This window comes from Schistocerca gregaria, chromosome 3, assembly GCF_023897955.1.
Source record: "Schistocerca gregaria isolate iqSchGreg1 chromosome 3, iqSchGreg1.2, whole genome shotgun sequence".
Lineage (NCBI taxonomy): Eukaryota > Metazoa > Arthropoda > Insecta > Orthoptera > Acrididae > Schistocerca > Schistocerca gregaria.
The window spans coordinates 881066245-881083783 of record NC_064922.1 but is presented as its reverse complement, the minus strand read 5'-3'; the positions used below and the strand labels follow the sequence as shown (position 1 = coordinate 881083783).

At 37.1% G+C, this 17539-nt stretch overlaps 1 protein-coding gene across 1 annotated transcript in view; it reads left to right on the top strand.

The window, feature by feature from the left end:
* LOC126355027 (tripeptidyl-peptidase 2) overlaps positions 1-17539 on the top strand; it is a 283245-nt gene that overhangs the window by 51414 nt on the left and 214292 nt on the right. The window contains exons 3-4 of the mRNA XM_050005173.1: positions 2072-2239; positions 2337-2497. Of these exons, the coding sequence (XP_049861130.1) occupies positions 2072-2239; positions 2337-2497 (329 nt within the window). The remainder of the gene's footprint in view (positions 1-2071; positions 2240-2336; positions 2498-17539) is intronic.

Genomic DNA, 17539 nt, shown 5'->3' with positions numbered 1-17539 from the left:
GCAGTTTTAATGTTCAGTACGGTATCTATTAGTTACAAATATTGGGAAACTGCTGTCAGATTTTATAATATTTTTATTTGGCAAGAATTACAAAATTCACAAAATCTCATAAAAATCATCCATTTTGCATTATTTTGTGAAGTACTGCTTATTTTGCACTATCTTTTGCATTATTGTTTTCCCAAAAATTTCTTGTCACTAGTCATGGCCTATGTTGCCCATATTACTTTTCTTTGCTCCTTCTGAATCCGGCCTTGTCAGGCACAGTTTATTTCTATCGCCATGTGTTTCCTTTTGCCAGTTCTGCTTGCACTGCCAATCGTAAAATATGTGGCACCATCCATCCTTTCTATGTATTCTAAGACGTTACCAATGTCTTCATTTGGTGCATTAATCAAATCCCTTTGAATATTATTTGGTGCTGGGAGAGTTAGATTAAGAAATGAAACACTAAAAGTGATACATGAGTTTTGCTATTTGGACTCAAATTAACTAATAATGGGTGAAGTAAAGAGAACATAAACTGTAGATTGCAAATTCGAGAAAAAAAAAAGTGTTTCTGAAGAAGAGAAATGTAACTTTATATATGAATTCGTGTTAGGAAATATTTTCTGAAGTTATTTGTCTGAAAGGTAGCCTTGTATGTGGAAGTGAAACATGGATGATATGAAGTTCCAACAAGAAGAGAATAAAAGCTTTTGCAATTCAGTGGTACAGGAGAATGCTGAAGACTATATGGTTAAATTACTTAATTAGTTTGGAAGATAAAGACAAAATTTTGAAGAATATAAATTTGTTGCAAAAATTGACTAATGACGTGATCAGTTGATAGGAGTATTCTGATACAGCTAGGATTCATAAATTTGAAATTGGAGGGATGTGTGGCCAGTAAAAATTGTAATGGGAAACGAAGAGATGAATACAGTAAGAACTTCCAAATGGATGCAGATTACAGTTGTTGATTTGGAGATGAAGAGGATTGTACAGGATAGATTAGTGTGGAGAGCTGCATCAAACCAGTCTTTGTATTGAAGAGCACAGTATCATCCTCATTGGTTTTAAACACGGATACTCACTGTGTACTCCCCTTTTATTACATTGGATGCTAATTCCATTGTATTGCAGGAAATCTACAACTCTAGCTTGTTTTTTGAGATTACTGCAACCAACTGCCTTTTGTTTTGTTCTTCAATTTTTATTATCGATTTCATAATGTGAATAATTCTCGCCACACTCGGTGCTTAAAAGTTTTCTTTATACATGTTGCCACAACTACACAACTCCCACACTGTCGCAGACAATCAATAAATATGTACCATCTGATGATAAATTGCTAGGCGGTTTGAAACCAGTAATGCGATACAAAAAATTGAAAATCAAAGCAAAAGCTGACTGGTTGCAGTTATTTCAAGAAATTCTTGTGCCTAAGTTATGCCAGCACTTGATCTATATTTATTGTATTTCCTCAAACTCCCCATTGTGTTTAATTTGATGGTATTCAGTTACACATCCAAAAAAGTTACAAAATGATGATGTATTTTAAAACTTGTAGAAGCAACTGTGATGTGGATGATTTTCTGTTTTGTTCAGTCTGAAATTATTTAGGGACACGACATCTAAATGTTTTGTAGGTTACGGTATTATCCTCTGATCAAACTTTAATCTATGAAAAATTGGATTTATGACATTTTTTTTATGTTTAAATGCTACAGGTACTCAAGAAATGATAAAGTGCAGATAACAATCAATCATAGTCACTGCCACACATCTTAAAAATTTAATCTTCACATCCACTTTTCTCATGTATGATCTGTTTACTTTCCCATATTTCTGCCATATGGTACTGCTTGGGTACTGCCATTACCTTATAAAACATCATTTTTGAGCATTTGTGGATTTTTCTGGTCAAGGTCCTGTTAATTGTCTAAACACATTCTCTGAGATGTATGTTTTTATATTTATCTCCATTCTCTCACAGTAAGATAATGTATTCCCTAAGTGACCTGTATTGCATACCTCTTCAAAAATAAAAAAAAAGATAAAAATGATATGTATCTTTCTTTTTTTCTAGATTCCATCAGCTTGGAAAAACCCAAGTGGTGATTATCATATAGGAATTAAAAATGCTTTCGATCTGTATCCTTCCAAACTAAGAGAACGGATAGAGAAAGAGCGGAAAGAAAATCTTTGGGATCATGGACACAAGGCTGCTGTGTCAAAAGCAACAAGGGAACTACAGGTATTGTTTTTTTTTCATATTCATTGTTAATCTGGAGTGAAGCACAGAGAAATGTTGGACCTCTAATGAAATCATTTGTTGTTATGGACACTTCTAGGAATTTGAAGCAAAAAATACATCAAATTTATCTACAGCAGATAAATTGCAGAAAGAGGACTTCGAAGCAAGGGTGGATGTATTGACGTCACTTGATAAAAAATACAATGATGTTGGTCCAGCTTATGATTGCATTGTTTTCCATGATGGTGAAATGTGGAGGTGAGTACTTGCTCGTCCTAAGAATCTTGCTACATTATTTTTGTTTAATTGAGAGGACAGTTTCAGTAGTAAATTGAGTAGGGAAATGAATGACACGGAGTGAAGACTACTTGGACAATGCATATTAATATTTAGCATCTTGGAAATATTTTTCCTACAAGAAAAAGATTATAGAAGCACGCTAATGCATACACATTGCCATCACGGGATACTGTTACTTAACCTTAGATTTCCAGAAACTTTAATTTCTTGTAATGGCATGGTATTAGTTTGACAATGATTTGGATTATTTTTGTTTATTTTCAGTGCTCTGCTGCTCAGAGCAGCTGATATTATATAAGAACAAGCAGTTTTTGTTATTTTGTTCATGTTTACATTATTTATTCCTCGAGATGTGGAATCATAGTTTCCATTTGATTGTATACATTCGACATACAGTTATTTCCACTGGGAACTGTGGGCATAATCCGTATCACTTCAGGCAAAGGGATTACCTTCATAGTCTCGGATGTTATTGAATTTAGCATATGTTAAAATTCAGGAGGAAGTAAGAAACACGTATTTTTTTGTTTTCTCCAAAAAAATTCCTGTCCCAAGATGCAGGCCCCAAAGGTGACACTGCAAACACCATTTTGAAGATGCGAATTTTGGAAACTTTTTAAAAATACTGTATCTCTGCAACAATTCCAGATATTTTGATAGAATTTTTTTTATTTGAAAGATAATGGCTTTATGATTACAATGGTATCCTCCGTTTGGAGGTATCTGTCAAATTTCTTTTACTGTCGCCTTTTGTTTTTTTTTGTAATCTCCAGAAAATTTAAATTTTTTTTATGTTTATTAGTACCATGTAGGACTATATTCTCTGTAAAGGAGAACTCCCGTTTTTAAGTTGGACATGTTTTCTTTTTAAAAACAATTTTTTTTAACTTTCAGCAGTAATGTATGTATCCACTGAAGTTCTCTTACTAATTTCTTTGTTACAGTGGTTATTTCTATTGTCTCTTTGCAGTTATTTCTTATCACTTTACAGAGCGAGGTAGCACAATGGTTAGTACACTGGGCTCACATATGTGAGGACAAAGTTTCAAACCTGTCTCGGGCTATACTGATGTAGGTTTTCCGTGATTTCCCTCAGTCGTTTAAGGCAAATGCCAGGATGGTTCCTTTCAAAGGGCACAACTGATTTGCTTCCCCATCCTTCCCAAATCTGAACTTGTGCTTCGTCTCTAATGACCTCATTGTCAGCAGGATGTTAAATACTTATCTCCTCCTCCTGCTGCTGCTGTCACTTTCTTTGTTGCAGTTACTTCTTTTCACTTTCATTGTTACAGATATTTCTTACACTTCTTCATAGTTTCTTTGTCATGGTTGTTCATTGTAGGTTTCTGTATTCTAGTTGTTGAGTACTATTTTGTAAGTGGAAGTTCTGAAAAATATTGGTAGGTGCTGCCACAACTAACTTCTTCCATCGAATATATGTAGTGCTACACAGGCATGCTTTGCAAGCACAAAGATGAATACTGCCGCCAAAACCTCTGTGTCAGTAAATAAGGTAGAAGAAAAGCTTTTTTTCTCTACCCCGAGTTTCATCCACTGCATTTTCATATATTATTCAACGAAATAAATAGAAATTCCTATTGTTCATCTTCGAATGTAGCAGCCTTTCAAATATTTGTAGCAATGAAAATAAATTTCTTTACACAAAAATACCAACAATATACAAGGCTTTAGGATTGTTGCACGAGTTGATGTGCTGGGGCTCATTAAGATTTCACATAGCGGCACCTTTTGCTTCGTGGAATTTTGTGAAGTACTTGTTGATTGTATTCATGGAAGAGGCCTGGAGATAATAGAAGATTTCAGATAGATTATATAATGGTAAGACAGATATTTAGGAAACAGGTTTTAAATTGTAAGACATTTCCAGGGGCAGATGTGGACTCTGACCACAATCTGTTGGTCATGAACTGCAGATTAAAACCAAAGAAACGGCAAAGAGCTGGGAATTTAAGGAGATAGGACATAGATATACTGACAGAACCAGAGGTTGTAGAGAGTTTCAGGGAGAACATGAGGGAACGATTGACAAGAATGGGGGCAAGAAATACAGTAGAAAAAGAATGTGTAGCTTTGAGAGATGAAACAGTGAAGGCAGCGGAGTATCAAGTAGGTAAAAAGACGAGGGCTAGTAGAAATCCTTGAGTAACAGAAGATATATTGAATTTAATTAATGAAAGGAGAAAATACAAATATGAAGTAAATGAAGTAGACAAAAAGGAATACAAACATCTCAAAAATGAGATAGACAGGAAGTGCAAAATGTCTAAGCAGGAATGGCCAGAGGGCAAATATAGAGGCATATATCACTAGGTGTAAGATAGATACTGCCTACAGGAAAATTAAAGAAACCTTTGGAGAAAAGAGAACAACTTGCATGAATATCAAGAGCTCAGAAGGAAACCCAGTTCTAAGCAAAGAAGGGAAAGCAGAAAGGTGGAAGGAGTATATACAGGGTCTATACAAGGGTGATGTACTTGAGGACAATATTATGGAAATGGAAAAGGATGTAGATGAAGATGAAATGGGAGATATGATACTGCGAGAAGAGTTTGACAGAGCACTGAAAAACCTGAGTCAAAACAAGGCCCCGGGAGTAGACAATATTCCATTAGAACTACTGACGGCCTTGGGAGAGCCAGTCCTGACAAAACTACCATCTGGTGAGCAAGATGTATGAGACAGACAAAATACCATCATACTTAAAGAAGAATATAATAATTCCAATCCCAAAGAAAGCAGGTGTTGACAGATGTGAAAATTACCGAACTATCAGTTTAATAAGTCATGGTTGCAAAATACTAACACGATTTCTTTACAGACGAGTGGAAAAACTGGTAGAAGCTGACCTCGGGGAAGATCAGTTTGGATTCCATAGAAATGTTGGAACACGTGAGGCAATCCTGACCCTACGACTTATCTTAGAAAATAGATTAAGGAAAGGCAAACCTATGTTTCTAGCATTTGTAGACTTAGAGAAAGCTTTTGACAATGTTGACTGGAACTCTCTCTTTCAAATTCTAAAGGTGGTAGGGGTGAAATACAGGGAGCCAAAGGCTATTTACAATTTGTACAGAAACCAGATGGCAGTTACAAGAGTCGAGGAGTATGAAAGGGAAGCAGTGGTTGGGAAGGGAGTGAGACAGGGTTGTAGCCTCTCCCCGATGTTATTCAATCTGTATATTGAGCAAGCAATAAAGGAAACAAAAGAAAAGTTTGCAGTAGGTATTAAAATCCATTGAGAAGACATAAAAACTTTGAGATTTGCCGATGACATTGTAATTGTGTCAGAGACAGCAAAGGGCATGGAAGAGCAGTTGAATGGAATGGACAGTGTCTTGAAAGAAGGATAAAAGATGAACATCAACAAAAGCAAAACAAGGATAATGGAATGTAGTCAAATTAAATCGGGTGATGCTGTGGAAATTAGATTAGGAAACGAAACAATTAAAGTAGTAAATGAGTTTGGCTGTTTGTGCTATTTGGGGAGCAAAATAACTAATGATGGTAGAAGTATAGAGGAAATAAAATGTAGACTGACAATGGCAAGGAACGCGTTTCTGAAGAAGAGAAGTATAGTTTTAAGTATCGAAGTATAGATTTAAGTATCAGGAAGTCATTTCTGAAAGTATTTGTGTGGAGTGTGGCCATGTATGGAAGTGATATGTGGATGATAAATAGTTTAGACAAGAAGAGAATAGAAGCTTTTGAAATGTTGTGCTACAGAAGAATGCTGAAGGTTAGATGGGTAGATCACATAACAAATGAGGAGGTATTGAGTAGAATTTTGGAGAAGAGAAATTTGTGGCACAACTTGACTAGGAGGAGGACATGTTCTGAGGCATCAAGGGATCACCAATTTAGTACTGGAGGGGCAGTGTGGAGGGTAAAAATTGTAGAGGGAGACCAAGAGATGAATACACTAAGCAGATTCAGAAGGATGTAGGTTGCAGTAGGTACTTGGAGATGAAAAAGCAAGCACAGGATAGAGTATCATGGAGAGCTACATCAAACCAGTCACCGGACCGAAGACCACCACGACACACAGTTATTTCTTTTGGGTAACAAAGTTCGAATCGTGTTGCAGGTGTGCAATACGGGACTGACGAGAGTAATGTCAGGCAATGGCGACTGCTGAGAAACAAATTATTTGAATGTTCAAGTAGCAGGAAAGCATGTGGTGGGCCTAAGTGTGGCCGATATAATGCACTAGAAGTGATTTTAAATGAATTTGTTAAGGAACAGCGTCAGAAATTCCTTCCTGTGAACGCGAAAATTTTAAAAATTAAGGCACATGAAATTGCTAGAGAGCAAAAATCGAAAATTTTAAGGCTAGTTGCAGCTGGACTGATGTGTTAATCAGCCTTCACCTCAGAAGGCAAACTTCAGTTGCACAGAAGCTTCTAAGCTATTTTCATTCTTATAAGCGTTGCTACTCTGCATTGTACAGGATAGAAAAGTGTGGAGAGCTGCATCAAACCAGTCTATGGTCTGAAGACGACAAAAACAACAATAACAACAACAAAACATTCTGCATTTGAAATCATCACTAAAAAAGTACTACGAAAATCCGACTGGCGAGACTGTTTGGGGTGTATGTCAATATGGCTAACTCTACGTTTTGAATTTTTTCCTACCTGTAACCAGAGATGGTTGCTAATAGGAACTTTTATGAATTGTGAATCACATGCAGTATTCTCCTTACTATAAGAATAATACGAATGTATACATTATGCCATGTATTATTTTGTGTTTGCAGCTGTCTAATTTGAGTCCTGTCTGCCTAATAAACTACTAAACTCGAGTGAGACAACAGCAAACGCGGAAGAATATATCATATCATGTTTATATTTGTGTTATTCTTATGCTGAATAGTGATACAGTCAGAAGTGAAGCTCGACAATTGACTAGATTTTTAAATCTAAGCTGACTAATTTCTGTGCAGAATGTAATATACTAAAGAGGCCTCTACAAAGATTTTCAAACAAAGAAAATTTTTCGCTAAACGCTCATTCAGAACATTTTCTATCATATGCAGTCTATTATTTGGTTCTTGTTGATCATTGTCAAAAATAAAAAAATCCTCTCTTTTGTTATTATTATTGTTTCTTTTCTCAGATGTTATGTCTGGTCAAAAATGGAAAGTGACGCGGACCTTGATCAAGCGTGACTTCCTTTTAACTGTATGGTATATGTTACATTGCATTTAGGAACTTTTGGGTAATTGAACATGTATCAATAATTACAGATTTCTTTACTTGTATATATATGTTTGGATGTAGGTGTATTGTGTTGATGTACTGGTGGATATTGTGTGGTATGACTCCTGTAGTTGATAATATAATTGGTATAATGTCAACTTTATCCTGATGCCACATGTCCTTATTATTGTTATTATTTAATTGTAAGCGTCAGTAGTGCACACACAAGCAAGCCAAGCCGCGAGCGGCAACAGTTAGCAAACACTCATTATCAGAATATGACAAACAATGCATGACACAGCACAATAATGCATTTTCATCTTAGAGTGACATAAACGTTTATAATAGAGAGAATGGCACTTATCAGATCAAAGCAGAATAAGCAATTGATTCAAACCAGATGAACCACGTGAAAAAGGAAGGGTACCCCTATAAATATGGGCGGAGCGCCTGATGAATAGCAATGGCTACCTGGCAAAGCTTAACTGCTAAGCTTACGACTCGAACGAAACTACCTTAGCTGTATCTTCATCCATTCGACCTAAATTGTGTCTCATGTTACAATGTACCAACTTTATTTCGTTTTGGAGGTGCGATCTAAAACTTTTCTCTCCCCTTGAATTTTGAGTCTCAAATTTCAGGTGCGGCTTAGACTCGGGACAGTTTTTTTCCTTGATTTCGAGTCTCATTTTTAAGGTGCGGGTTGGATTTGAGTGCGGCTTAGATTAAATACGGTAGGTGAAGCCTCCCATGGTGCATATTTTGCGTCAACAGAGGAAGTATTTAAATACCCTGAATCAGTCAACTGTGGTCAGTGAAGTCAAGTAATAAGCTCTATGAATCAAGAAAGTGCAGAGAAATTACTAAAGCTATGGATGGATGCGCTACAGCAAAATTGATCACACTCTTCAAAGTAGAAATTCCATCTTCAGAAGAAAATGAACCAAAGCACTCTTGCACCTCTTGCCTGGAATTGTTCACAAATATTAATTCAGCTGTTGAATATTGTGCATCCTACAGTGAAAAGGTGCAAGTTTTAACCATTATTCCAGAAACATTTTTAAAGAAAACAATTTTGAACCACATTCCATCAGTATCAAAGTACATGGTAGACAAATCAGAAAATGTGAGGTCTGTCAAAAGAGTCTTTGGAAGACCAGATCCCTATTTTGGACATCTTGTAGAAGCAGCTAAAGTTCAAATAGTACAATCATTTTATCTAGAAGATAAATGAGACTGCTCTCACCAGAGTGCAAACAAAAAAGACACTATAACTAAAAAAAATTGAAGGTCAAAAAGTACACGACTTGCAGTATTAAAGAAGCTCCTGCAATTTATAAGAACAGCTATACAAATTCGCTTATTGGAAGATGCACTATGACCCAAGTGGGTAGTTCCACATCGACGTAGTGATATGTTTGTGTGTACGGTGTGAATTTTGAACTTTGTTTGGTAACTTTGAAGAACTTACTGGAGCATGTGATATGACACCTCGATTGGCCATATGAAGTCATTAGTAGTCTGTGACAAAGTGAGAGACTTGTTTGTTTCAAGAATGTGGTGACTGCCCTGGAAAGGGAAGGCTGTCTTTAGACACATGGCCTGGAAGATGTAGCAGCCAACTCTGCAGAAATTACATATGCAACATGGCAGGAAAATAAACTAATTAAGAAAACTGTTGCCTTTGACAGTTTCGTTGATGAACTCGGTAAGTGGTCAGTGAAAGAAATAACAAAAACACATTGCAGAAATGAAGGGGTGTGTACTGGCTGAACTACTATGTTTGGTGCTTCCCTGTGATTTTGCTGAGAACTAGTCTGAAATTCTTCCACAAGAAGTACAAGAATATCATTGGAGTAATGGCCAGGTTTCAGTATTTACCGGAGTGACACATTTTCAAAACAAAACCACAAGTGTTGCAGTTATAAGTGATGACACAGGACATAACTCGGCACATGCTTTGCTAGCAATGCACAAAATTCTTCAACTGAAAACAGGGGCAGAGAAAATCATCATTATTTCTAATGGTGCTCCTAGCCATTTTAAAAATAGTTACCAGCTGTTTGAATTGAGTAAGTCACTTGTGCCAACTGACTGGGTATACAGTGCTACTGGTCATGGGAAGGGGCATTGTGATGATGTAGGCCTGATGAAGCACCATGTTACAAAACATAATCTTTCCAGACCAAATACAGCTGTGATTTAGAGTGCTGGGGATTTTATGAGAGTCGTGAAATCTTACACATCCACAGCCCTCATTATTTCGTCCAAAGAGGAAATTGAAGAATTTCATGAGTGGAAAAAAGAACAATGGTCCAAAAAAACTACTCCTGTGAAAGGAATTCAGCAAAACAGTTTTGGACTCAGTGATGGACAAACTCATATTGCATGCACTTTAAAGAGCAGGAAAGAAGAAATTTCGTTCGTTCGGACAACACCTCAGAAACAGCAGATTCATAACCTGAGAAGTGGGATGTATGTGGAGTGTATGTATGACTGTGACTGGAAGATTGCAAAGATTATAGACACCAGTTATGAGTTAAATGAGGCTGTAGTGAACTTCATGCTACCACATGGACCAGCTGCTGGGTATAGGTTTCCTGCTGAAGGACAGCAACAATGCAGTCAGTGCTTACTTGCTGTTCACAATATTTTGAAGAATGTAAGTTCTCCAGTTCCTATTGGTTCAACAGAAAGGCATCACTCTATATCAAAGGAAGATATTAAAGCAGTGGAACACATTTTTAGTTCAATGATGACTGCTTTCAGTACGAAACAGAGTGCACCGAAGTTGTATAAATTGAAACCTTTAAGTCTTTAGACCTTTCACATATATTTTGGAACCATTTAAAATGCTTGAAAAATGAGTCTCTTACTCATATTTCAAAACTAAAATTGTTTTAAATAAGGCTAGGTTTTAATTGTTATGAGCCTGAGCCATACATATTTTATGTATGGCAATAATTTCAGTTTTTTATAAGATATGTTCAACCTAAAAGTGGAAGCTCTCCTTTTCAGGTAATGTAGAACTATGTGGTACTAATCAACAGAAAAAAATCAAAATTGGCAATTTTGAAGAAAAAAACCTCCATAAATTATAAAAAAGTTCAGAATGCTATAGTAAAATAAATTTGACAGGTAAGTCCAAATGGAGGATTTATTTGTAATATAAAGCAATTATCTTTCAAATAAAAAATTCCAGCAAAATAGTTAGAACTGTTCCAGAGATGCAGCATTTTTAAAATTTTTTCCAAAATTCGCATCTTAAAAATGGTATGTGCAGTGTCATCTTTGGAGGGCTATATCTTGGATCACTCTTTTTTTTTAGAGAAAAACAAAAATGTTTGTTCCTTACTTAGTCCCTCATTTTAACATATGCTAAATTCAATAACACCAGGGACTGTGAAGATAAGATTTTTTCCCTAGCCTGCCTGAATTGAGACTTCAGTTACGTCAGTACCAACAAAATGTTATTTATTGCTCAGTTAACACAAATCTAATGTTCTTCTGGTGTTTACTACAAGTTGACCATATATGGAACAACCATTTGTGTATTTCTTTTTTGTACAGTTTGTCAAAAAGTGTTACCAATATGAGAGATTTTTATATACTTTATGATGCCCAGTGTGACTCAGAAAGCAGCAGGGTGTTAGATAAGAGGCATTCAAATGAAACCCAGTCACAAGTGTAAAGGAATGGTAACAATACTATTAACTCAAAAATGCAGTTATACACAGTACACATACTCAAAAATAGTCACCAAAACTGTTGGCACATTTATCCCATTGTAGCACTAGCCAGACAATTCCATCCTTGAAGAAGCTAGTAAGCTGCTCTCGATCCAGGCCTGAACCCAGTCATACACTTTGCCATCCATTACGAATCGATGTCCGCGAATAGCTTGTTTTAGAGGTCCAAACACATGAAAGTTGCACGGTGAAAGGTTGGGACTGTACAGCAGATGTTCCAGCGCTTCTCATAGAAATTGCTGCAATGTCATCTTCACCGTATTTGTCATGTGTGGGTGGACATTATCATGCAGGATGATAACACCATTGGACAACATGCCTTGGTGTTTCGACTTGATTGCTCGTCGAAGGTTCTGTAAAGTGGCTTGATAAAGTGATTGATGGTGGTGCCCACTTCCAGGAACTCGACACGCAGTGGGCCCATGTGTTCAAAGGAGGAGGACATCATGACCTTACCAGACTGGTGTGCATGGCTTTTGATTTCTTTGGAGGTTGTGGTGTCACATGATTCCACTGCTTACTCTGGCACTTGATTTCTATTTCAAAATGGTGACTCCATGTTTCATCACCTGTGTCAAAAGGCATATTCCTCCTCTTGACAATGTTGCAGATGACTCAAAGATAGCACCATTCGAGTATTGCACTGTTGGGCGGTCAGTTGATGGGGAACCCACTGTGCACAGATTTTTCAAAAGTTCAGGTGTTGATGCATTATGGTGAGTGCGGTGCCCGTGCTAATACCCAGTAACTGATGGATCCCATCCATGATGATTCTGTGGTTGTTGGAGACTAAATCATTCACTTCTGCAACCATTTTTGGTGTGATGACACAATGAGCCTGTCCAGGACGAGCATAGTCTTCCAGTGACTCACGCCCGTCAAGGAATCATTTGCGCCATTCCACAAAACTTAAATGACTCAGACTGTACTTGCCATGCACAGCCTTCATCCGTTGATACATTTCTCAGCCTCCAACTTCCTCTGCCAGCAAAAATTGAATCACTCCTTGTTGTTCCTACTTACTCACCTGCATGTTCAGTAGTGGAAGATAACTTGTGTGACCACCTTCTCCTTGGCGTGAAACCACACTGGTGGTTATCAACATCTCGAATGGTGCACATGTGTCCGTCTCTCTACTGACTGATGGCACCACCATACCCAAAGTTAGGTGTTGCCACCTTATGTGTAAGGCAAAGGTAGACCCACTGATTAGGTTTCATTTGAATGAACCTTATATAAGATATGACCATAGGCAGGTTGTTGCTTCAGTATTCTTCCCTTTTCTAACTACCAATATATGATAGTGTCTTTTAATCATTCCTGTGTGCAACTCGACGCGTAGATTAGATTAAATTAGATTAGATTAATACTTGTTCCATAGATCATGAATACGACACTTCGTAATGATGTGGAACGTGTCAGGTTAATGAAAGATGTCTGTACAAGATATTACATTACACAAAATATTGCATGACACTAATGCTTAAGTTAGTTTTTTCCCCTCCCTTAATTTATATCTAAAAATTCAGCCAATGAGTAGAAGGAGTTGACATCTAGAAATTCTTTTAATTTATTTTTAAATGTTGGTTGACTATCTGTCAGGCTTTTGATGGTGTTTGGTAGGTGACCAAAGACTTTTGTGGCAGCATAATTTACCCCCTTCTGTGCCAAAGTCAGATTTAACCCTGCATAGTGAAGATGTAGAGAGGATATAAAATGTAACTGGCAATGGCAAGGAAAGCGTTTCTGAAGAAGAGAAATTTGTTAACATCGAGTATAGATTTAATGGTCAGGAAGTCGTTTCTGAAAGTATTTGTGTGGAGTGTAGCCATGCATGGAAGTGAAACATGGACAATAAATAGTTTGGACAAGAAGAGAATAGAAGCTTTCGAAATGTGGTGCTGCAGATGAATGTTGAAGATTAGGTGGGTAGATCACATAACTAATGAGGAGGTATTGAATAGAATTGGGGAGAAGAGGAGTTTGTGGCACAACTTGTCAAAAAGAAGGGACCGGTTGATAGGACATGTTTTGAGGCATCAAGGGATCACAAATTTAGCATTGGAGGGCAGCGTGGAGGGTAAAAATCGTAGAGGGAGACCAAGAGATGAATACAGTAAGCAGATTCAGAAGGATGTAGGTTGCAGCAAGTACTGGGAGATGAAGAAGCTTGCACAGGATAGAGTAGCATGGAGAGCTGCATCAAACCAGTCTCGGGACTGAAGACAACAACAACAGTGAAGATCATCCTTTCTCCTGGTGTTATAGCTATGCACACTGCTATTACTTTTGAACTGGGCTGGATTATTAACAACAAATTTCATAAGTGAATATATATACTGTGAGGTTACTGTGAGGATCCCTAGATCCTTAAATAGATGTCTGCAGGATGACCGTGGGTGGGCTCCAGCAATTATTCTGATTACACGTTTTTGAGCAACGATGAATTACCCCAGAATATGATACCATACGGAAGCAGTGAATGAAAGTAGGCATAGTAAGCTAATTTACTGAGATTATTATCACCAAAATTTGCAATAACCCTAATAGCATACGTAGCCGAACACAGACGTTTCAGCAGACCATCAATGTATTGCTTCCAGTTTTACCTCTCATCGATGGACACACCTAAAAATTTTGAAAATTCTACCTTAGCTACAGACTTCTGTTCAAAGTCTATATTTATTACTGGAGTTGTGCCATTTACTGTACGGAACTGTATATACTGTGTTTTATCAAAATTTAAAGAGAGTCTGTTTGCTGAGAACCACTTAATAATTTTGTGAAAAACATCATTTACAATTACATCACTTAGTTCTTGGTTTTTGGATGTTATTACTAAACTTGTATCATCAGCAAAAAGAACTAACTTTGCATCTTCATCAATATGGAATGGTAAGTCATTAATGTATATCAAGAACAGTAAAGGACCTAAGACCGAACCCTGTGGGACCCCGTGCTTGATAGCCCCCCAGTTTGAGGAATCAGCTGTTGTATTAACATTACATGAACCACTTATTTCAACTTTCTGCATTCTTCCAGTTAAGTATGAATTAAACCATTTGTGCACTGCCCCCCTCAAACCATAATGATTTAGCTTATCTAAAAGAATTCCATGATTTACACAGTCAAAGGCCTTTGACAGATCACAAAAAATACCAATGGGTGATGTCCAGTTATTCAGAGCATTTAATATTTGACCAGTGAAAGCGTATATAGCATTTTCTGTTGAAAAGCCTTTCTGAAAACCAAACTGACATTTTGTTAGTACTTCATTTTTACATATATGGGAGGCTACTCTTGAATACATTACTTTCTCAAAAATTTTTGATAGAGCTGTCAGAAGAGAGATTGGGCGATAGTTGTTGACATCCGACGTATCCCCCTTTTTATGCAATGGTTTTACAATGGCATATTTCAGTCTATCGGGGAAAACACCCTGCTCCAAAGAGGTATTACATACGTGGCTGAGAATTCTACTTATCTGTGGGGAACAAGCTTTAAGTATCTTGCTGGAAATGCCATCAATTCCGTAAGAGCTTTTACTTTTCAGTGAGTTTATTATTTTACTGATTTCAGAGGGAGAGGTTCGTGGAAATACAGTTGTTTCAAACTGCGCAGGTATGGCCTCTTCTATTAATAGCCTTGCCTCTTCTAGTGAAGATCTAGATCCTACTTTCTCCACAACATTTAAAAAATGATTATTGAAAATATTTCCGATTTCCGATTTCCGATTGTTTGTTAGTACAATTGTCATTCAGTTTTATGGCACTAAAGTCTTCCTGTGCTCTTGGTTGCCCTGTTTCCCTTTCAATAATATTCCAAATTGCTTTAATTTTATTATCAGAGTTACTGATCTCAGACATGATACACATGCTTCTGGACTTTTTAATAACTTTTCTTAGTACCGCACAATAGTTTTTATAATATTGAACAATTTCAGGGTCAGTACTCCCTCTTGCTGTTAGATACAGTTCTCTTTTACGGTTGCAAGATATTCTTATTCCTTTAGTTAGCCAAGGTTTTTTATATGTTCTCTTGGAATTATGTTTCACTGTTTTCTTGGGAAAACAATTTTCAGATACCCTTAAAAATGTATCGTGAAATAAGTTATATTTCAAGTTTGCATCGGGTTCCTTATACACTTCATCCCAGTCTAGCTCCTTTAGGCTTTCCCTAAAGTTTGCAGTGTTTATATTGTTAATTGAACGCATTGCTTTGAAATTCTGATTTGATATTCTGCATGGAGCTATGCCATGTACTGTAACTAGCTGTGCACCATGATCTGAAAGACCATTCTCAACAGGATAAGCATTTATGTCCTTAAACTTATCTTGGTCTATAAAAAAGTTATCTATCAATGTCCTGCTGTTCTTTGTTATCCAAGTAGGAAAATCAATGACGGAGCTCAAATTGAAAGAACTGAGTAATACTACAAGGTCATTTTTCCTATCACACTCTTTCAGGGAATCAACATTGAAATCCTCACAAATGATAATTTGCTTCCCCCTGTCTGACAGATAGCACAACAAAGCATCCAAGTTTTCTAGAAATAGCTGGAAATTCCCTGAGGGGGACCTATACACTGTTACAATTATGAAAGTGCCATCATTTAGTTTTAGTTCAGTGGCACATGCTTCCATATGTTGCTCTACACAAAAATTTTTAGCTTCTAAATGTTTTGCGCTGTGGAAGCTTTTGACATATATGGCAACTCCTCCTCTCATCATATTATCTCTACTTACATGGGCAGCTAATTTGTACCCATTGATGCTAACCTTTTGCATATCAGTGACAATGTGATGCTCAGACAGGCATAGTACATCTATTACATTCTCAGTTTCTATATCCTCTAAACAAAGCAGAAGCTCATCAATTTTATTCTTCAATCCCCCAATATTTTGATGAAATATACTAACATTTTTCATTTTACTTTTGTGAGTATCTTGAACTTTTTTACATCTTTAGTACTTGCCTGGCTGAGTTTCCCACTGGACACTGATCTTACACTAAAAAAGAGTTACCACCATGAGATGTAGTTCCTCCCCCCCTTTAAATTTTCTGCTATCAGCCCAGCCAGTTTACCCTTCCCCTTCTTGTTGAGGTGTAGGCCATGTCTAGTATAGTCACACGTACAGAGTGAATCAACAGGAACCACACCAATGTGTGACCCCGCATCAGATCCAAGTAGCCGTTCCAACTCCAAATTAACTCTCCTGACAGAAGAGCTCAAATGAGGCCAGTCGTGGCGCTCCAGAACCGACACAAACCCAATACTGGTATGACTCGATGCCGATGCAATATTTGGCAGGTCACACTCTATGCTGTACCCCGGATCTCTGTCAATTCTGTTGCCTGGCCCACCCACAATAACCACGGTATCTTCCTTAGTAAAACCTCTACATAGTGAACCTAAATCCTCTGTAACCTGCCCCAGTCCAGCACTAGGTTTGAAAAAACTTGTGACCTGGTATTCTGACCCTAATTCATCCTGCACAAGTTGGCCCACACCCCTAGCATGCGAACTACCTAGCAACAAGACTTTCTCTTTGTACACTTCCCTACCTTCTTATTCAATTTGCTGCTGAAAGCTTATTGAGCCCTGTCTACATCTTCTTTACAGTAAGTAGCAATCTGTCTTCCTACATTGTTGACATTCCTATGTGGATTTTCCATTGTTAATATCATAAGTCAGTAAGTATAGTTTGTAAGAACCAAAATAAACATAGTATGTTCTAGTATATTGATGTGATAATTCAAAATATGCCGCAATTTTGCCATGTGCAGGAACCTATATGCTAAAGTCTAAGTACTGTATATTTATCATCCAGCATAGGAAGATAGTTTTGTGAATTTTTCAATACCTGAAAATTATTATGGCCTTAAGAGGTGTAACCTGATTTTGAAACAGAAATAAATATTTAACGGGAGGATGTTTGCAGTCGGCAACACATCACTTCATTATTCCAGCAAAGCATGTCGGAGGAATAATGTATAGTTACATTTAAGTGAGAAGTAAATCTACCACCAAC